Below are 23,045 nucleotides of genomic sequence, written 5' to 3'. Positions count from 1 at the left end.
TGAATTTTTTAAAACTTTTTTTATATATTTAGCCCCCCTAGGGGGCCTGAACCTGCGATCATTAGATGGCTTATGCCACAGACTGCAATACCACAATATCGCAGTCCATGGGAAAATGAGTGCATCGATATTGAGACCTGCCACTGGCTGGTCTCAATAGCAATCTTCCTATAGAAAGGCTGGGAGTGTTTACAAGGCTCCCAGGTACTACAGGAATACACCGGCTCGCCGTGCAGGAGCTGGTGACCGGCCCTGAAGCGAAAGGGACAGTAAAAAACCCTCAGATGCCGGTGGTCACATCTGACAGCGGCAAGTGAGGGGTTAAATGCTTGCAATCAGCATTTTGTCTGATCGCAAGCATTGCCGCTGAGACCCGGCAAGTAACGCTCAGTTTCTGAGAGGGCGCCATTTTTAAAAACCCTTTCCCGACGTAAATAGGCATATTAGGGACGGGAAAGGGTTAAAGAGCATAGCAACGCTATAGAAATGCCATTGCTTTCTGCAGTTACACCATCTGTTACCTTTTGGTTCTCAATCTGGACGAGGCAGTTCAGTTCTAAATAATATACATTTATATATTGTAATGACAAATAAAACAACACCATTATATCCATCTACACAAATTTATAATCGCTTCTACAACATTGAATACCTGAACTCAAGTGCTTTGATAGCTTCATGCATCTGGAGATACTCGGCCGCCTTGTATATGTCGCTGGCCTCCTCTTCCCCTTGTAGCATCAGTTTTGCCGTGTATGTGAATTCTATTAGATGTCGGAAGGCAACATTACTCACTCCTGTGCAAAACAGAAAAAAATAATAACATTTAAAGCAATGCTCACAAAGTAAACAGCTGTCACCTGTGGAAATGCTTTACGTTATTTTTATTGGTCATTTAACGTGTAAAGCCGGCCAGATATCTGTGGTCGGGGAACAGCCCAGAGGCCCCCATACATATCAGATTGTTAGCGGGCTCGTGTATGGCCAACCTAACATAAATGAACAAACAGCTCCTGAGAATGGCTCTGGAAAAAGGCACCTGACATTGCAATGAAACGGCAGGTATTTAGCCCACAGGACAACGATCCTTAGTGCAATACGATGCTAGTTGGTGAAATTGGTGCAATCTAGGCATGCCAGATACTTTTCACTTTATACCACCTCATGGCTCGAATACATATATACCAATATTTGGTGCCAAAAGATGCCGCAAATCTTAAATTTGGCATATTTTATAAAAGAAATGTTTAACCGTGGCACGTCACAGTTGTTAAATCTGTCAAGGTAGGGGGTAAACAGTCAAAAGCAAACAGATTTGGTGCACGCTATGTACCTTCTATTTCCACCAGGGGCTCTTCTGTAAAATCCTGAAAGAATTTGTAGAAAAAATGGCTGCACGCTGCAAGGACGGCTTTATGGGCTTTGAACTGGTGTCCTGAAAATAAAGCAAGGGTAATAGAAGTATAATAAAATGACTACCCACCAATAGACAGAAAAACTAAGAGTTAATATTGCTTGTTTGTGCAATTCCTTTACTACTGGAGTCCACAACCTCTCCCTGTTAGGGCTGATTCAGACGAACGTGACGTTTTTGCGCAAGCAAAAGGCACTTGACAGCTCCATGTGTCCTGTTCATATGGATGCGCGGCTGCGTGCTTTTCCCGCAGCCGCCATCTTTAGGACACTCCGTTTGGATGTTTGTAAACAGAAAAGCACGTGGTGCTTTTCTGTTTACATTCATTCTTTTACTATTATTGCACGAATAACGCTTGTCCCACGGAAGTGCTTCCGTGGGGCGAATGCGTGATTTTCACGCACCCATTGACTTCAATGGGTGCGTGATGCGCGAAAAACGCCGACACATACAACATGTCGTGAGTTTTATGCAGCGGACTAACGCTGCGCAAAACTCACGGACTATCTGCACTGCCCCATAGACTTCTCTAGGTCCACGCGAGCCGCGTGAAAACCATGCGGGCTGCACGGACGCAAATCACGTTCATCTGAATCCGCCCTTAGGGTAAAGTCACATGTTGCCACCGCTGTGTTCTTTCCAATTTTAAACATGCGGTTATAATTTACAGTCGGTACCTAATATGGTTTTAAAATTGCATTAGTATTAGTTACACTAGGGTAAGAGCGCACAGAAGTGGCTGTGCACAAACTGCATGCGGCCAACCGAACAAACAACATCTGCCTTAAAGAGGCTCTGTCACCACATTATAAGTGGCCTATATTGCACATGATGTGATCGGCGCTGTAATGTAGATTACAGCAGTGGTTTTTATTTAGAAAAAACTATCATTTTTGACGGAGTTATGACCTATATTAGCTTTATGCTAATAAGTTTCTTAATGGACAACTGGGCGTGTTTTACTTTTTGACCAAGTGGGTGTTGTACAGAGAAGTGTATGACGCTGACCAATCAGTGACCAATCAGCATTATACACTTCTCTCCATTCATTTACACAGCACATAGTGATCCTGCGTTGTTCACTATGTGCAGTCACATACACACACATTAACGTTACTCAAGTGTCCTGACAGTGAATATGCATAACCTCCAGCCAGGACGTGATGTCTATTCAGAATCCTGACACTTCGCTAACGTTTGTGTGAGATTTACAGCAAGGCAAGCGTAATCTCGCGTGATTATGCTGTAAACTGTCATTTAAAACGAGATTACGCTTGCCTTGTTGTAAATCTCAAACAAACACTACAGAAGTGTCAGGATTGTGAATAGACATGACGTCCTGGCTGTAGGTAATGTATATTCACTGTCAGGACACTTGAGTAACGTTAGTGTGTGTGTGTATGTGGCTGCACATAGTGATCTAGTAAGATTACTATGTGCAGTGTAAATGAATGGGGAGAAGTGTATGACGCTGATTGGTCACTGATTGGTCAGCGTCATACACTCCTCTGTACAACGCTGACTTGGTCTAAAGTAAAAACCGCCCAGTTGTCCATTAAGAAAGTCATTAGCATAAAGGTAAAATAGGTCATAACTCCGTCAAAAATGATTGTTTTTCTAAAAAAAAACTGCTGTTATCTACATTACAGCGCCGATCAGATTATGTACACGATAGGGCACTTATAATGTGGTGACAGAGCCTCTTTAATCACTCAAAAGACGATTCTGAAAAACTGCACTTTAATTTCACCATTCACTTCTATTGACATATTAATGGCATGGTTTGGGAAACACAACACCGCATTGTGTGGCCTTAGGCCCCATGCACACGAACGTTCTTTTGCGGCCGCAATTCCTCCGAAAATCCAAGGGAGAATTGCGGCCCTATTCATTCCTATGGGGCCATGCACACGACTGTGGTTTCCACGGTCCGTGCATGGCCCCGGAGCCCGGACCGCAGAAAGAACGGACATGTCTTATTACAGCCGTATTCTGCGGTCCAGGCTCATAGGAAATAATGGCCGCGGCCATGTGCACAGCCCGCGAGTTGCGGGCGGCTCGCGGCTGACACTCCGTGGCCGGCCGACCCGAAAATCACGGCCGTGCACATGCTACGGTCGTGTGCATGAGGCCTTACCCAAAGAATAGAAATCAGTCATCTCAAAGGTTTTGTAATCTACACAAAGGGCATTATAAACATGTTAAAAAGGCAGTGCTGCCCCCACTGTTTATAGTCTGTACTGCCTGTAGTGTGCATATGTACCAGGCATGTAAGTGCAATATCCAGATGTGAATTCTCTTTTTTCTGAGGAAGACAGGTGACAACAAATATGGCCGCCCTTATTGTTCCCATAGGGATTGTAACTAATCTTCTTCAGACTCCTATTATTGCCTTATGCACAAATACATTACCCAATGACTTTCAGCATGGTTCCTGGTTACTTTTTTTGTCAGATATTACAGGGAATATTAATGAGTTACATAATCGGAGACACTTACCATCCACGATCAAGGTGATGTCAGTAAACTGGTCAAGTTCCCGCTGCTCATTAAGCCTGTCCATCATGACTTTATAGTGGTCTGGAAACTCCTGAATGCAGCCCATCGTCTCCTCCGCTTCCATACCTGAACAGCTAGTCTGAAAAGTGAAGGTGAGAAACTTACTATCTAAAGACTGCAAACATAATGACAATATCGCTAACAAAACGCATAATAATGAACTATTTGCAATTGTTAGAATTCAATGGTTGTAGATATAAGGTTATCATTGCATATAATGGGGAGACAGTATAAATAAAGTTTATTGAAGAGAATACAGGGACTACTGAGGGGAGAGCGAAGAGGGTTATAAGGCTATATTCACACACAACGTGAAAAAAAGGGCAGTTAACAACGGATCAACTGTCAGTTTTTCATGGCTGTTTTGCATCAATGTGTCTCTAAATTTGAATCCATTTCCCGGCCGTCTGACTGTTTTTAACCGCCATTTGTCGTCCGTTTTTCATGGACGTTTAAAAAAAAAAAAAATATGGATGAATTTTATTCGTTATGGTTTTTTTGTCCCAGCCACCTGAAAATAACAGTGCCCATGTAGATAGTGACACAATACCACTGTAGATAGTGCCACATTGCCCACATAGATAGTGCCAACTATAAACTGAGCCACAGTCCCCACAGTTCTGACTCTAGATAGTGCCCATAGTGCCACAGTTCCTATTATAGATAGTGCCACACAGTGCCCATGTAGATAGCGCCAGTGTCCCCTGTAGGTAGTGCCCATATAATGCCACAGTGCCCATGTAGATAGTGCCACACCTCCTGTATATAGCACACCCCCTGTAGAAAGCGCCACTCCACCTATAGATAGCACCCCCCCCCTTAAATGGCACCCCTTCCTGTAGATAGCGCCACTGTAGCTCCCTGTAGGAGCGGAATCCCTCTGGCTGGGTATTCCACTCCTAGAGGGAGTCCCTGATGTCTTTGTCCATATATAGACAGTGCCAGAGCGTCGGCACCCCTCTGGCCGCAGATTCCGCTCCAGGAGTATCCCCTGACATCACTGTCCATATATGGATAGTGAAAATAGGGGCTTCTCTAGTAGCGGAATCCCCGGCCAGGGATTTCGCTCCTAGAGAGTGCCCCTGACGTCACTGTTAGAGGCTTTCTCTAGGAGCGGAATCCCTGGCCAGATGGATCTGACCGGGGTTTGAGCGCCAAGGGAGCTTAGGTGGCGCTATATACAGGAAGGGGAGGGGGGGTGGGATTGAGCGCCAAGGGAGCTTAGGTGGCGCTATATACAGGAAGGGGGGGGGGTGCAATGCTATCTACAGTGGGGGGGTTGGGTTGCTATCTACATGGGGGGGGATTACGCTCCTAGAGGGAGCTTAGGTGGCACTATCTAGAATGGGGGGTGTATTCCGGGGATCTCAAAGCTCCCGCAGACATGAAAGTGCAGCGCTGCTTACACTGAAGCAGCACTGCACTCATTAAACCCCGTTCCAGACTGCCAATGTTTATATATGTGACAACTGCACGGGTCATCGGCAATTGGAACGTATATAGCCGTATGGCAGTCGTGAAGGGGTTTATTAGAGGGTGAATTGGTATTACAAAGGATAAAATTTGCAGTCAAGATATGCAGGAGTATGCTGCAGATTTTCTATACATATTTTGTTGCAGATATGCTGCAGATTTCTATCCGGCCTGTGTGAATATGACCTACAAGCTCTCAGCTTCCATTCCTACGACACTGTTAGTTCAGGTCATTAGACATACGGTCGGGAAGAGAGTTGACGTCTTAATACAGACGCTGAAAATGTGGCCGTGTTGTGGCCGTCAGAGCGAACCCCCAGAGTTCCCTAAAATGGTATTAAAAAAAAATCAGACAATGCCTCAACCCCATAACGACCAAGCCTCGTTTGGCCTTCATGACCAAGCATTCTTTTTCCATCTTCAAATTCAAAGAGTAATAACATTTTTATTTTTCAAGCGATGCAGTCATATGTGGGCTTGATTTTGGAGGAGGTGTTGTTTTCGTTGCTACTATTTTGAGGTATATGGGGCTTATTGATGAACTATTTTTTGGTGGGGGAATGAAAAAAGCAATTTTGCCATTGTTTTTTGCACGTCGTTCACCATGCAGTTTAATAAATGTGTGCACTGCCCGATTCACTTCAATGCCAAAATCCACTTTGTGCTTTGTAGAACCGATTCACTAACATTATCTTGTAAACTTGCGGCAGAATCCACTCCAAAATTCTGCCACGTCTGACCATACGCTTAGGGTTGTCTCAGCAAAAACATTGTTGGCATATATCTAGAATATGCCAACTATGTTTAATCGGCAGGGGATCGGCCCCCCACCGATCACTACAACAAAGTAGAGTTGTCACGATACCAGAATTTGGACTTGATACCGATGCTTCGTGTAGTATTGCGATACTCGATACCAAAACGATACTTTACCAACAATAATAATAAAAAAAAAAAAGTTCTTCCATTTTCTGATGTGAGGCGCGTGGTGTAAAGAATTTTGAACCTCCATGTGCCTCACATTAATAGTAATTAACCCCATCATGTTCCTCACAGTCACAATGGACAATATTGGGTAATGTGTGAGGTACATGACGGGGTTAATTACTATTAATGTGAGGCACATGAAGGTTCAAAATTCTTTACACCCCGTACCTCACATTAATAAATGAAAGAAAGCAGTTTTTATTTTATAACAGCGTACACATCATAAATGACGCTATAAATTTATTATGGTCGCGACGATACCGAATAAGTGTATATTTTATGTATTGGGACTTATTTTAACGTTTATTGCAAAAATTGTGCGCATTTTTATTAATTTAACATTACTTTATTTTTACTCTTATTTCTAAACTTCAATGTACTGGCATATATCTATATTCCGGTACATTAGCCTGTATATTGATAGCACACAGGCAGTTGTTAGGACATACTTCAGTATGCCCTAACAACAGGAAATATGGTCAGACAGCCCTGGGGTCCTTCAATGGACCCTGGACTGTCTGCCCATATATGGTATGTCCTTCAATTCCGTCACAGGGATTCCCTGTGAAGCGATCCGAGGAGCATCCCCCTTCTGATTTTCCCCTTGAATGCTGCAGTCCGCTGTGATCACAGCATTCAAGGGAATAGCGGCGGAGATGAGCGGTTTCTCTGATCTCCGCCGTTAGAGCGGGGCTGCGACTGTGTAATACAGCCATTGCCCGCTCCTGACAGGAGGTGTGCGTGCGGTCAGCATGAGATGATGTGACCAGCGCTGCACTAATGAGCGGCGGCGCAGGCACAGAACACAGAGAGCATAGGGGTGGTTTGTAGTGCGCCCGCCATGTTCTCTGACTTCAGTGGCGGCGCTCATTACTGCAGTGCCAGCCGCATCACCTTATGCTGGCCGCACGCGCACACTTGTCAGGAGTGGGGTAATGGCTGTATCACACGTATGACTACATTCATGTCTTACTATACTTAGCTGTGCGGCCGCACAACTTAGTATCGAAATACATGAAATAACGGTATTGAACTGCTTGAGGGTGCACGGTATTGAAATTTCGATACATCCCTAGAACAAAGCGGTAGCGGCACTAGGAAAGAAACACTGAGCCACTGCATCTCCTGTCAGCTCTGCTCGGCCATTGACTATACTGACAATGCGGCCTCCCAAATACGCAGGGGATCCTGAGCAGTGCCATCTCTTGCATTTTTCACCTATGTGGTTAGACAGTAGCATGTATTATATTATTCTGTGCGGGGAATGTAGGGCACAGACCGACAATATTGATGCATAAGCTCTCATGACAGAATATATAATAGGAGTCACCACACAGATGAAAGTAGTAAATGGAGTGGTTGCTATGGTAACGGCTCCACTTCTGTACTAGGACAGATATTTCTTCCTCATATTTCCCACTCAGCTTGCGCTGTCAAATCTAACTCTATCCATGTGATTCCAAACACCCCGCCCATCTAATTTCCCATTGGCTATCTTCCGTACGTCACGCTGCCAGCTTAACCAATCACAGCTACGATCTAGCAACCGGAAGGCCTAGGTTTACTGCCCTCCTCCTGGTCCCCCAAATCAAGCTGGGGACACCTGTGGTCACCTGTCAGATAAGTGTATGCCATCCCAAACATACGCTGCTTAGGTCAGTGACATAATGCCAGTCATAACCAGTCACTTTGTACGGACGAACTCTCCATCTTTGACAGAGTCGGCGCCAGTCGTTATTACGTCATCAAAACGCGCATTAAAATCTCCCCCTCACATGCTACGGGTGTCTCTCCTGCTCGTGTGAGTAGTGCAACTCGGCTACCGCAACTTGCGGAAACTCTCCTGAGTATCACCCTCTCGTTACTCACCGGTACTAGTGAGACTGGCTGCCCGCGGCCTCCTCCTAGCGTCTATGGATGGCTGTGGAGAGAGGGCGGGCGACTCGGCTTCCCGGCGGCCCCCGCGCCGGATGTGACGTGATGACAGCCGCTGACCTGGCGGGAAAGCCTAAGAAATACGAAGAGAAGGAGAGCGGTAGTAGTGATCGCGCTGTCAACCGCACTTACGTTACATAAGCCATGCATTGCAACGGCTCTGCAGCTTTAGTGAATCTACACTAGGTACCCAGCATAGGTTTACGTCTGCTCCTGACAGGGCATGCTGGGAGTTGTAGTTTCACAATAGTGAGAAACAGATTGAAGACCCCTTGTTTATAGCACGTCAGAGATGTGGGGGCACACTTCTATGTTAGGGTCGTTCTGCTGATGGGTGATATTGATGTGTGTGGGACTGTGGTGTAAGTCAGGGGAAATGGTTTTGCATCTCACTGGTATCAAGTTGTCATCAATGGTTGGGTACACAGACCCCGCTCTGGCAGCGGGCAGAATGGGGGCACCACTTTCACCGCTCTAGAAATGCTCTATGATTAAGAACGCAGTTGGCATTGGAAACGTGTAAGTGTTCACTGTGCCGGGTGTTTTATGAAAGAATCTTTGAATAATAACAGGTACAGGAAACATTGCATCGGCTTTATTAATCTGCTGCAAGTTTGCACCCCGTTACCTCAAACTTATTGGACGTAGAAAAAATGGCGCTCAAATGCATTGTTTCTGTGTCAGAGATGGGAGTGGATTCAAAGGAATGGGAAATCTAAAGGAAGAGCTTTTAGGCCTCGTTCACACCTGTGTTGGTATTTCCATTGTTCTGCTCAGTCAGAGGGGCAGAGCAACCCAAATTACCAGGAGCAGTGTCTTGTTTTTTCTCTCTTTCCAATACAGCCTGCTATGGGTATGGCGTTTCCCATAGACTTCTCTATAAGGCCCCAGACACACCACTGTAAAAATTCTCTGTAATTGTGGACCCATTCACTTCTATTGTCCATGGACACCTTCCTGTTTATTTACGGGAAGGTGTCCGGGCCGTACAAGTGTACCACAAAAGATAGAACATGTCCTCTCTTTTGCTTTTTTACTTTTGTATGGGAGCACAAGCCGAAAATGCAGGCAGCCGGCCGTGCCCGCGATCGCGGCCTTGATTACGGGGGTCGGCCGTGTCCATGAGGCCTAAAACTCCAGAAAAAGCATGTACAAAATGACACCAAATTAAAAATGCATGTTACAATTTAGTAATGCTAGCACTGCTAGAAATATTGCTTGATGCAGTTTAAATTGCTATAAAAATTCTGTGTGAAGGAGGCCTAATGGTCTTCACACATCCCCATCATATCCCATTTTTGGCCATGATTCTGGGAAATTTGTGCCACAAACTGCGATGTGAAGAAAAAAACACCTTAAAGAGGCTCTGTCTCCACATTATAAGTGCCCTGTCTCCTATATAAGGAGATCGGCGCTATAATGTAGGTGACAGCAGTGCTTTTTATTTAGAAAAACTATCTATTTTAAACCACTTTATGAGCGGTTTTTGTTTTTTTTTAGCTATATGCTAATTTGTTTCTTAATGCCCAAGTGGGCGTGTTTATACTTTAGACCAAGTGGGCGTTGTACAGAGGAGTGTGTGACGCTGACCAATCGGTGACCAATCCGTGTCATACACTTCTCGTCATTTACGCCGCGCGTAGTGACACTGCATTGTTCGCTATGTGCTGTCTTATACTGACACATTAATGTTACTGAAGTGTCTTGACAGTGACTAGACATTCCTTCCAAACAGGACGGGATGTCTATTCACAATCCCGACACTTCGGTAACGTTTCTGTGGTGCTTCCAGCAGAGCAAGCGTAATCTCGCGAGATCACGCTGTAAATGACAGGTTACAGCAAGATTACGCTTTGGTGTTCGGTAAGTACCACAGAAACGTTAACGAAGTGCAGGGATTGTGAATAGACATCCCGTCCTGGCTGGAAGGAATGTCTAGTCACTGTCTAAACACTTCAGTAATGTTAATGTGTCAGTATAAGACAGCACATAGCGAACAACGCAGTGTCACTATGCGCGGAGTAAATGAATGGAGATAAGTGCATGACGCTGATTGGTCACTGATTGGTCAGCATCATACACTCCTCTGTACAACGCACACTTGGTCTAAAGTAAAAACACGCCCACTTGGGCATTAAGAAACTAATTACCATAAAGCTAAAAATCGCTCCTAATGTGGTGAAAATAGATCGTTTTTCTAAATAAAAAGCACTGCTATCACCCACATTACAGCGCTGATCTCCTTATGTAGGAGATAGGACACTTATTATGTGGTGAGCGTCTCTTTAAGGCTATATTCAGACAGTGCAGTTGTGCTGTGCAGCAACAAATAAGTACAGTTTTACCAATAATCGGTTCTTTAACCCCTTAGTGACTAAGCCTGTTTTGGTTTTTAAAGGGAACCTGTCACCAGCATTTCACCTATTAAACCAGCAATACCTGGTGGTAGTGGGTGAAAAATCATTTCTATGTAACCTATAATTGTCTTCTTAGTCAGCTCTGTAGCTTTAGTATTCAGTTTTTTAGTGTTCCCACACCGTATGCTAATGAGCATAAAAGAGTCATATCTTCATTCCTCAAGTCTTTCCGTGTTTACCCGCCTTCTTACTTTTGATTGACAGCTCCTCTCCTTCCCCCAGCACACAATCTTGTGCACTGATGTCCTCTTCTGGTGGTGCGCAAAGGGGCATCGGATTATTACGATAAAAGGCAAGAAATGTTTGCGCACCGTTCTTTACAGTCGGAGGAGGAGTTTAGGAGAGAGGATAACGGAAATTAACTTTTTATAGCAGCGGCCAGTGAGGGATAAGTAAGGCTGGGTTAACACGACCTATTTTCAGGCGTAAACGAGGCGTATTATGCCTCGTTTTAGTCTGAAAATAGGGCTACAATACGTCGGCAAACATCTGCCCATTTATTTGAATGTGTTTGCCGACGTACTGTGCAGACAACCTGTCATTTACGCGCCGTCGTTTGACAGCTGTCAAACGACAACGCGTAAAAATACAGCCTCGTCAAAAGAAGTGCAGGACACTTCTTTCAGACGTAATTTGAGCCGTTCTTCATTGAACTCAATGAACCACAGCTCAAAATTTACGGCTGTCAGAGAAGCCTCGCAAAATGCGAGGAGGAGCATTTACGTCTGAAACGAGGCAGCTGTTTTCTCCTGAAAACAGTCTGTCTTTTCAGACGTAAAAGCCACTTCTCGTGTGCACATACCCTAAAGTTCAATAGGTGAAATTCTGGTGACCGGTTCCCTTTAACCCTTTCAAGACCGAGCTAATTTTAGCCTTCAGGACCATCCCCATTTTTTTCCAAATCTGACGTATCACTTTATGTCGTAATAACTTTGGAATGCTTTTGCCTATCCAAGCGATTCTGAGATTGTTTTCTCGTGACATATTGTACTTTATATTAGTGGAAAAATGTGGTCAATAACTTCATTGCTTATTTGTGAAAAACACCAAAATTTAGAGAAAATTAGCAAAAATTATGATTTTTCTAATTTTAAATGTATCTGCTTGTAAAACAGATAGTAACTATTTTGTTTGGTATTACTATTTCACATATTCCATATGTCTACTTTATATTTGCATCGTTTTTTGAACATTATTTTATTTTTCTAGGACGTTACAAGACTTAGAACTTTACCAGCAATTTCTCACAATTTCAAGAAAATTTCAAAAGGCGATTTTTACAGGGACCAGTTCAGTTCTGAAGTGGCTTTGAGGGCCTTATGTACTAGATAGACCCCATAAATCACCCCATATTAAAAACTGCATCCCTCAAAGTATTCAAAACAGCATTCAGAAAGTTTCTTAACCCTTTAGGCGTTTCATAGGAATTAAAGCAATGTAGAGGGGAAATGTACACTTTTTTTTTTTTTTTTGCTGCAATTAATTAGTAATACATTTTTTTTCTGTAACACAGAAGGTTTTACCCGAGAAATGCAACTCAATATTTATTTCCCAGATTCTGCAGTTTTTAGAAATATCCCACATGTGGCCCTGGTTTGATAATGGACTGAAATACCGGCCTCAAAGCAAAGGAACACCTAGTGGATTTTGTGGCCTCCTTTATTATAGAATATATTTTACGCACCATGTCGGGTTTGAAGAGGTCTTGTAGTGCCAAAACAGTGGAAATCCCCCAAAAGTGACACGGTTTTGGAAACCACACACCTCAAGGAATTTATCTAGGGGTATAGTTAGCATCTTGACCCCACAGGTCTTCTGCTATATTTATTGGAGTTTGCCTGTGAAAGTGAAAATCTACTTTTTTTCTGAAAAAATATTTAAAAAAAATTATATTTGCAAGGAATAAAGAATAAAAAGCACCCCAAAACTTGTAAAGCTACTTCTCCCGATTACAGCAATACCCCATATGTGGTACTAAACTGCTCTTTGGACCCACGGCAGAGCTCAGAAGGGAAGGAGTGCCATTTGGATTTTGAAGCGCAGATTTTGCTGGATTGGTTTTCAGTGCCATGTCGTGTTTCAACGCCCTGGAGGGAGCAAAATGGTGGAAACCCCCCAAAAGTGACCATTTTGTAGACTACACCCCTCAAGGAATTTTTTTAGGGGTATAGTTAGCATTTTGAACCCACAGTTTTTTTGCTGAATTTAGTGGAATTAGGCCGTGAAAATGAAAAGCTACTTTTTTCTGAAAAAACATAGAAATGTTTAATTTTTACAATGAATAAAGGAGAAAAATCACCCCAAAATTTGTAAAGCAATTTGTCCTGATTACAGCAATACGCCATATGTGGTAATAAACTGCTGTTTGGACCCACGGCAGGACTCAGGAGGGAAGGAACAATATTTGGCTTTTGGAGCTCAAATTTAGCTGGAATGGTTTTCGGGTGTCATGTCGCATTTGCAAAGCCCCTGAGGTACCAAAACAGTGGAAACCTCCCAAAAGTCCCTTTAGGGGACTGGAACGAGCGATCATTAGGTCGCTGGTACAATACACTGCAGTACTAATGTATTGCAGTATAATATCATTTTTACAGGCTCCTGTAACAGCGCGATCGCTGTTCCTGTCCATTAGTCCCGGGTGTCAGCTGTAATACACAGCGGACACCTGCAGAATATGGCGCGGGCGCAGCGCATGAGCCCGCTCCATATATAACCCCTCGCACCACGACATGCTATTAAGTCGTGGTGCGCGAAAGCGTTAATGCGCAGCGGTTGGTGAAAATTTAAATTTTCCACTGATATGCCAGTTTAATTCACAATATGTTGTGCCCAGTTTGTGCCACTGAAGACAAATACCTCATATAATGTTGAGCGGGTTATCCCGGATATAAAATATCATATATGTGGACGTAAGCTGGTGTTTGGGCACGCTGTGGGGCTCAGAAGGGAGGGAGCGCCATTTGGCTTTTGGAGTGCAGAGTTTGCTTGGTAACTGTTCTGTTTGGGGTTTTGCTGGTATTTCAGTTTATGATGTGGGGGTATGTGTAAATTGGGCAGAGTACATCAGGACATAAGAGGGTATAATAATTTGGTAAATAAATAATAATCCGCAGATATGTGGCCAATGTCACACTGATAAATGGCGCCCGATCTTACCAGCTTTTGGACACTGCACAATTTCTGTCGCTATATTCTGAGAGCCAGAACTTTATTTTTTCTTCACTGGAGCCGTGCGAGGACTTATTTGTTGCGGGACAATCTGTAGTTTTCATTGGTACCATTTTAGGGTACATGTGACTTTTTTTTTTATCACTTTTTATTAGATTTTTTTGGTAAGCAAAGTGACAAAAAAAATTCTGACACTGTTTTTTTGTCTTTCTTTTTTTTTACACTTTTCACTGTGTGCTATAAATGACATTTTACTTTATTCTGCGGGTCGATACGATTACGGCGATACCAGATGTATATAGTTTTTTTTTATGTTTTGTGGCATTTGCGCAATAAAATCACTTTTCGATAAAATTATTTTTTGTGTCACCATATTCTGAGAGCCATAACTTTTTATTTGTCAGTCTAAAAAGCTGTGTAAGGGCTTGTTTTTTTCGGGACGGGTTGTCGTTTTTATTGGCACTATTTTGGGGTACATGCGACTTTTTGATCACTTTTTATTCTATATTTTTGGAGGGGTGGTGACCAAAAAAATAGTGATTATGACATTGTTTTTTAATTATTTTTTTTGCGCTGTTCACCGTGCGGTAAAAATAATATTATAGTTTTATAGTTTGGGTCGTTGTGAACGCGGTCATACCAAATATGTGTACTTTTTTTTAACGGTTTAATTTTTTTCCTATAATAAAAGACTTCTTATAGGAAAAAAAGCAGTTTTTGTTTTTGTAACATTTAGGCCTGATTTACACGAGCGTGTGCGTTTTGCGCGCGCAAAAAATGCTGCGTTTTGCGCGCACAATAGGCACTTGACAGCTCCGTGTGTCATCCGTGTATGATGCGCGGCTGCGTGATTTTCGCGCAGCCGCCATCATAGAGATGAGGCTAGTCGACGCCCGTCACTGTCCAAGGTGCTGAAAGAGCTAACTGATCGGCAGTAACTCTTTCAGCACCCTCGACAGTGAATGCCGAACACAATATACACCAACCTGTGAATAAGAAAAGACGTTCAAACTTACCATGAACCGCCTGCTTCCTCCAGTCCGGTCTCCCGGCCGTTGCCTTGGTGATGCGTCCCTCTCGTCATCCGGCCCCACCTCCCAGGATGACGCGGCAGTCCATGAGACAGCTGCAGCCTGTGATTGGCTGCAACCTGTGCTTGGCCTGTGATTGGCTGCAGCTGTCACTTGGACTGAATTGTCATCCCGGGAGGTCGGACTGGAGGAAGGAGCCGGGACTTATCGGTAACTCCGAACTTCTGTTTTTTTTTTTACACGTATATGTATATTGTGATCGAAAGTCACTGTCCATGGTGCTGAAACAGTTTAACTCTTTCAGCACCGTGGGCAGTGACTGTCTCCTGACGTCGCGTACCCGAACATTTTTTGCCGGGTTCGGTCAAAACGAGTTCGGCCGAAGCCGGTGAAGTTCGGTGCGCTCATCTCTAATTTGACACTCCGTTTGGATGTTTGTAAACAGAAAAGCACGTGGTGCTTTTCTGTTTACATTCATCCTTTTGACAGCTCTTGCGCGAATCACGCAGTTCGCACGGAAGTGCTTCCGTGCGGCATGCGTGGTTTTCACGCACCCATTGACTTCAATGGGTGCGTGGATGCGCGATTATAGAACATGTCGTGAGATTTACGCAACGCACTCACGCTGTGCAAAATTCACGCATCGTCTAAACTGCCCCATAGAGTAATATAGGTGCGTATGACACGCGTGAAAAGCACGCGCGTATATTACGCTCGTGTAAATGAGGCCTTATACCTTGTTTTTACACTTTTATAAAACATTTTTATTACTTTATTTTTTACTTGTTTTACTTGAAGACTGGCAGCACTGATCGCTGCTATAATACATTACACTACCTAGGTAGTGTAACATATTATAAACTGTCAGTGTGACGCTGAGAGTCACACTGACAGGAAGCTTATGTGGACCGGCCTCTGGCTGGTTCTCATAGGCTGCTGTGCATGGCAGACCCGGGGGCCGTTGTATGGCCTCCGGTTCTGCCTTATAACCGACTGCAGCACCCGCAATCGGTCCCCGGGAAAGTTTGTTGTAGCAACAAACTTTCCAGTTTGTTGCTACAGCAGACTTTCCCTGCGATCACATGACCGGGACCTGAACCAATTAGGTCCCGGTCATGTCTCCGGGACCAGAGGCAGGGGTTAACAGCGCGATCCGGGTGTCAGCTCTACTCTGAGACACCCGGATCGCGCTTTTAACACCAACCGTGAATTCACGTCCGCGCTGCACAGAGCCCAGCAAGCGCCGACGTGAATTTACTGTGGGCGGTCGGGAAGCTGTTAAAGAGGCTCTGTCACCAGATTTTGCAACCCCTATCTGCTATTGCAGCAGATAGGCGCTGCAATGTAGATTACAGTAACGTTTTTATTTTAAAAAAACGAGCATTTTTGGCCAAGTTATGACCATTTTTGTAGTTATGCAAATGAGGCTTGCAAAAGTCCAAGTGGGTGTGTTTAAAAGTAAAAGTCCAAGTGGGTGTGTATTATGTGCGTACATCGGGGCGTTTTTAATACTTTCACTAGCTGGGCGCTCTGATGAGAAGTAACATCCTCTTCTCTTCAGAACGCCCAGCTTGTGACAGTGCAGATCTGTGACGTCACTCACAGGTCCTGCATCGTGACGGCCACATCGGCACCAGAGGCTACAGTTGATTCTGCAGCAGCATCAGCGTTTGCAGGTAAGTCGATCTTACCTGCAAACGCTGATGCTGCTGCAGAATCAACTGTAGCCTCTGCTGCCGATGTGGCCGTCACGATGCAGGACCTGTGAGTGACGTCACAGATCTGCACTGTCACAAGCTGGGCGTTCTGAAGAGAAGAGGATGTTACTTCTCTTCACAGCGCCCAGCTAGTAAAAGTATTAAAAACGCCCCGATGTACGCACCTAATACACGCCCACTTGGACTTTTACTTTTAAACACACCCACTTGGACTTTTGCAAGCCTCATTTGCATAATTACAAAAATGGTCATAACTTGGCCAAAAATGCTCGTTTTTTAAAAATAAAAACGTTACTGTAATCTACATTGCAGCGCCGATCTCCTGCAATAGCAGATAGGGGTTGCAAAATCTGGTGACAGAGCCTCTTTAAGGACCAGACCATTTTTTTTCAAATCTGACGTATCACTTGAAGTGGTAATAACTTTGAAATGCTTTTATTTTTTCAAGCGATTCTGAGATTTGTTTTCTTATGACACATTGGACTTTAAAGAGGCTCTGTCACCAGATTTTGCAACCCCTATCTGCTATTGCAGCAGATAGGCGCTGCAATGTAGATAACAGTAACGTTTTTATTTTAAAAAAACGAGCATTTTTGGCCAAGTTATGACCATTTTTGTATTTATGCAAATGAGGCTTGCAAAAGTACAACTGGGCGTGTATTATGTGTGTACATCGGGGCGTTTTTACTTCTTTTACTAGCTGGGCGTTAGGAATGGGTGTGTATGATGCTGACAAATCAGCATCATCCACTTCTGTTCGTTAACACCCAGCTTCTGGCAGTGCACAGACACACAGCGTGTTCGAGAGATCACGCTGTGACGTCACTTCCTGCCCCAGGTCCTGCATCGTGTCGGCACCAGAGGCTACAGTTGATTCTGCAGCAGCATCAGCGTTTGCAGGTAAGTAGCTACATCGACTTACCTGCAAACGCCGATGCTGCTGCAGAATCAACTGGTGCCGATGTGGCCGACACGATGCAGGACCTGGGGCAGGAAGTGAGTGACGTCACAGCGTGATCTCTCGAGAACACGCTGTGTGTCTGCACTGCCAGAAGCTGGGCGTTGTGAAGAAAAGTGGATGATACTTCTATACACAACGCCCAGCTAGTAAAAGAAGTAAAAACGCCCCGATGTAACTCACATAATACACGCCCAGTTGGACTTTTGCAAGCCTCATTTACATAAATACAAAAATGGTCATAACTTGGCCAAAAATGCTCGTTTTTTAAAAAATAAAAACGTTACTGTAATCTACATTGCAGCGCCTATCTGCTGCAATAGCAGATAGGGGTTGCAAAATCTTGTGACAGAGCCTCTTTAAGTTAGTGGTAAAATTTGGTCGACACATTCAGTGTTAATTTCTGAAGAACACCAAAATTTTGAGAAAAATTGCAAAAATTAGCATTTTTTTAAAATGTATCTGCTTGTAAGACAGATCGTAATACCACACAAAATAGTTACTAGTTCACATTTCCCATATGTCTATTTTATGTTGGCATCATTTTTTGAACGTCCTTTTATTTTTCTAGGACGTTACAAGGCTTAGAACTTTAGCAGCGATTTCTCACATATCCAATAAAATTTCAAAAGCCTTATTTTAGGAACCGGTTCCGTTCTGAACTGGTTTTGAGGGCCTTATATACTATAAATCACCCCATTTTAAAAACTGAACCCTTCAAAGTATTCAAAACCGCATTTAAAAAGTTTCTTAACTCTTTAGGCGTTTCACAAGAATTAAAACAAATTTACAAGTGTCATTTATTTTTTTGTAGAAGATCAGTTTTGATCCATTTTTTCCTGTAACACAGAAGGTTTTACCAGAGAAATGTAACTCAATATTTATTGCCCAGATTCTGCAGTTTTTAGAAATATCCCACATGTGGCTCTAGTGAGCTACTGGACGAAAACACAGGCCTCAGAAGCAAAGAAGCACCTAGTGGATTTTTGGGCCTTCTTTTTATTAGAATATATTTTAGGCACCATGTCAGGTTTGAAGAGGTCTTGTGGGGCCAAAACAAAGAAAACGCCCCAAAAAAGACACCATTTGGCAAACTACACTCAAGGAATTTGATCAGGGGGTATAGTGGGCATTTTGACCCCACAGGTATTTTGCTGCATTTAGTGTAATTATGCTCTGAAAATGAAATTCAACGTTTTTTTCTAATAAAATGTCGTTTTAGCTCAGATTTTTACAATAGATAAAGGAGAAAAAGAACCCCACAATTTGTAAAGCAAACTCTTCTGAGTACGGCAGTACTCCATATGTGGTAATAAACTGCTGTTTGGACCCACGGCAGGGCTCGGAAGGGAAGGAGCGCCATTTGGCTTTTGGAGCTCACATTTTGCTTGATTGTTTTTCAGGTGCCATGTTTAGTTTGCAAAGCCCATGAGAGGCCAAAACTGTGGAAACCCCCCAAAAGCGACCCCATTTGGGAAACTACACCCCTCAAGGAATCTATCTAGGGGTATAGTGAACATTTGGACCCCACCGGTCTTTTGCAGAATTTATTGGAATTAGGCAGTGAAAATGAAAATCGACATTTTGTTCCACTAAATTGTAGAATGTCTTCATTTTCACAAGGGATACTGGAGAAAAAGCACCCCAACATTTGTAAAGCAATTTCTCCCGATTACGGCAATACCCCTCGTGGTCATAAACTGCTGTTTGGACACACGGCAGGGCTCAAAGTCAGGAGAGCTATTTGGAATGCAGATTTTGCTGTATTGGTTTTTGGCCACCATGTGGCATATGCAAAACCCCTGGACAAATGAGCATGCGCACCATGGGCATTTGAGGTCTATTTTTATGATTTTCACAGCATTGGCCCACAATTGCAGGGCTCGGAAGTCAAATAGTAAAACAAACCCCCAAGTAGTGACCCCCATATTGGAAACTACACCGCTTAGGGCATTTTAAGTGGTGTAGTGAGCATTTTGACCCCACAGGTGATTCTACATTAGAAACTAGTGCCCAGCGGATGGTGCAAAGTGAAAATTGCAATTTTTCACTGATATGCCAATTTAGTGCACAATATGTTGTGCCCAGTTTGTGCCACTGAAGACAAATATCTCATAAACTGTTAAGCCAGTTCTCCCAAGTATGGCAATGCTATATAAGTGGACGTAAACTGGTGTTTGGGCACGCTGCAGGGTTCAGAAGGGAGGGAGCGACATTTGGCTTTTGGAGCGCAGATGTAGCTTGGTAGTTGTTCTGTTTGGGTTTTGCTGGTATTTCAGTTTATAATGTGGAGGCATATGTAATCTGTGCGGGGTACATCAGGGTATAATAAGAGGGTATAATAATGCAGTAAATAAATAATAACCTGCGTATGTGTGGCCAGTGTCGCACTGATAAATGGTGCCCAATCTTATCCGCTTTTGGAACATTGCACATTTTGCATCGCCATATTCTGAGAGCCAGAACTTTTTATTTTTTCTTCGCCGGAGCAGTGTGAGGGCTTATTTTTTGCTGGACAATCTGTAGTTTTCATTGGTACCATTTTGGGGTACACGCAATTTTTTGATCACTTTTTTTTTTATTCCGTTTTTTTTAGCAAGCAAGGTGACCAAAAACCAGCAATTCAGACAATGTTTTTTTTGTTCTGTTTTTTTACAGTGTTCACCGTGCGCTATAAAAAATATTTTACTTTATTCTGTGGGTCGATATGATTACGGCGATACCATATGTATATTGTTTTTTTTTTTTTTTCTCTCCATATTCTGAGAGCCATCACTTCTTTTTTTATTTTTGCGTTGACAAGGCTGTGCTAGGACTTTGTTTTTTGCGGGACGTGATTATAGTTTTTATTGGTACTATTTTGGAGTACATGCAACTTTTTGATAACTTTTTAGGCCTCATTTACACGAGCGTAATATACGCGCGTGCTTTTCACGCGTGTCGTACGCACCTATATTACTCTATGGGGGCATGCAGACAGTCCGTGAGTTTTGCTCAGCGTGAGTGCGCTGAAAAAAACTCACAACATGTTCTATAAATCTGCGTTTTTGGCGCATCACGCACCCATTGAAGTAATGGGTGCGTGAAAACCACGAAGGTCGCACGGAAGCACTTCCGTGCGAACTGCGTGATTCGCGCAAGAGCTGTCAAACTGAATGTAAACAAAAGCACCACGTGCTTTTCTGTTTACAAACATCCGAGTGTCTTACAGATGACCGAACCGAACTTTACCGGCCGAACTCGTTTTGACCGAACCCGGCAGGAGACAGTCACTGTGCAGGGTGCTGAAAGAGTTAAACTGGTTCAGCACCCTGGACAGTGACTTCCGATTCCAATATACGTGAACGTGTAAAAAAAAAAAAAAAGTTCTGACTTACCGATAACTCCCGGCTTCTTCCTCCAGTCTGACCTCCCGGGATGACAATTCAGTCCAAGTGACAGCTGCAGCCAATCACAAGCCAAGCACAGGCTGCAGCGGTCACATGGACTGCCGCGTCATCCAGGGAGGTGGGGCCAGATGTCAAGAGAGGCGCGTCACCAAGGACGCGTCACCAAGGCAACGGCCGGGAAGTTCTCGGTAAGTACGAACCTCCTTTTTTTTTTTTTTTTTTTAAAACGGGTTACTCGATATGGTGATCGGAATGCACTGTCGAGGGTGCTGAAAGAGTTACTGCCGATCAGTTAACTCTTTCAGTACCATGGACAGTGACTGACGTTGGCTAGCCTCATCTCTATGATGGCGGCTGCGCGAAAATCACGCAGCCGCGCATCATAAACGGATGACACACGGAGCTGTCAAGTGCCTTTTGCGCACGCAAAACGTTGCGTTTTTTTACGCGCGCAAAGCGCACACGCTCGTGTAAATGAGGCCTTATTCTATACTTTAGAAGGGATGGTGACCAAAAAAAATAGCGATTCTGGCATTGTATTTTTATTTTTTTTCTGTGTTCACCGTGCGAGAAAAGTAACATAGTTTTATAGTTTGGGTTGTTATGAACGCGGTGATACCAAATATGTGTACTTTTTTAACGGTTTCATTTTTTTTTCCTATAATAAAAGGCAGTGTTTTTTATAACACTTTTTTTTTTTTGTCCCACTTGAAGACCAGCACCTCCCATCTTTATTCTAATACATTGCACTACCCACGTAATGCAATGCATTAGAGCTGTCCGCTATTCACTGACCGCAAAGCCTATTCGGCTCTGCCTCCGGGCGGTGCCTAATAGGCTTCCATGCGTGGCAGACCAGTTAGCCACTATTAGCCTCCGGTTCCCATAGTAACGATCGGCATCCGTGCAACCACATGACAGCGATTCCGGTATCCTGGAAACGAAGATGCCGCAATCGCTTTTGATAGTTCCGTTCCCTGCCGTTTCGGCAGGATGTCAGCTGTAACATACAGCTGACATCCTTCGGCTGATAGCGCAGGCTCAGCTTCTGAGCCCGCCGCCATCTTTCATCTGCGGCCGGAAGCCTTTTAAGCCCCGCCTCTGGGGCCTAACAGGGCCGCCGTACGTGGCAGACGGGGCCATTGTTAGGTCTCCTGTTGCCAACAGCCGATCGGCTAGCGTGGCTACCCGGCTCTTTTAACCCGGTAACCATGCTTCAATACTGTGATTGGTCAGTCACTACTGACTGACCAATCACAGTGATCACTGGCAGCGCCGCGATTGTTCCCCCGACGAGTCAGTGACAGCCGATGTCACTGTTCTGTCACCCTGTGTTTTGACATGGTGACAGAAAAGCACCATGATGTAAATGTACTTCATGGTGCTTTAATGCAGTGCAAACCATGACGTACAGGTGCGTTAAGGGGTTAAAATGGCGCACTCTGGCTATACCCTTAGGACAATAAGATGTACACCCACCAGTGCTCTAGTGAGGGGAAAAAAAGTAGTGGAGATTTTCACAAAACCTTGTGTGTGTTATCTTGGATCTGTACTAAAGAAACGGCCTTAACAATTATATTTGAAAAGCGCTAACAATTGTTTACAACATTTTTTATTTTTTATTTTTTTTAAGAGCTGTATAAAAAACTTAGCTCACTCATTTCATATTTTCTGCATGCTAGAGACAGGCAGCCCCCCGCCCCCTGAGAAATGCAAGTGATTGGCAAATACTAGTCATTCAATAGTCCGTTAACCCCCTTCCTGCTGAAGACATTTTTTGCCTTTTCCTCCCCATCTTTCCAAAGCCATAACTTTTATTTATTTTTTTCCTGTTACTATAGCCATATGAGGGCTTGATATTTGAAGGAGTAGTAGTTTTTCATTGCATCATTTATTTTACCATATATTGTACAAAGAAACTGATAATTTTTTTGGGTGGGGCAGAATTGGAAGAAACAGCAATTCCTCCATTGTTTTTTTTTTAGGATTTGCTTTT

At 43.7% G+C, this 23,045-nt stretch overlaps 1 protein-coding gene and 1 long non-coding RNA gene across 6 annotated transcripts in view; one reads left to right on the top strand and one right to left on the bottom strand.

Moving 5' to 3' along the window:
• ZNF131 (zinc finger protein 131) overlaps positions 1–8,392 on the bottom strand; it is a 24,442-nt gene extending 16,050 nt beyond the window's left edge. For 2 of the 3 annotated variants that reach the window (XM_075839520.1, XM_075839539.1), the window contains exons 1-4: positions 8,303–8,392; positions 3,914–4,052; positions 1,334–1,435; positions 653–797 (exon numbers count right to left, since the gene is read on the bottom strand). In XM_075839520.1, the coding sequence (XP_075695635.1) occupies positions 653–797; positions 1,334–1,435; positions 3,914–4,037 (371 nt within the window). In that variant the 5' untranslated portion in view covers positions 4,038–4,052; positions 8,303–8,392. Of the gene's footprint in view, positions 1–652; positions 798–1,333; positions 1,436–3,913; positions 4,053–7,763; positions 7,832–8,302 lie in introns of those variants that run through there. The other variant, XM_075839531.1, reaches the window with a different exon arrangement.
• Positions 7,971–23,045, top strand: part of LOC142661883 (uncharacterized) — a 93,470-nt gene continuing 78,395 nt past the window's right edge. For 2 of the 3 annotated variants that reach the window (XR_012850833.1, XR_012850835.1), the window contains exon 1: positions 7,971–8,088. This is a non-coding gene — a long non-coding RNA (uncharacterized LOC142661883). The remainder of the gene's footprint in view (positions 8,089–23,045) is intronic. The other variant, XR_012850834.1, reaches the window with a different exon arrangement.

Source organism: Rhinoderma darwinii, chromosome 1 (assembly GCF_050947455.1).
Source record: "Rhinoderma darwinii isolate aRhiDar2 chromosome 1, aRhiDar2.hap1, whole genome shotgun sequence".
Lineage (NCBI taxonomy): Eukaryota > Metazoa > Chordata > Amphibia > Anura > Rhinodermatidae > Rhinoderma > Rhinoderma darwinii.
The sequence above is the reverse complement of the archived record's forward strand: the minus strand, read 5'-3'. Positions and strand labels throughout refer to the sequence as shown.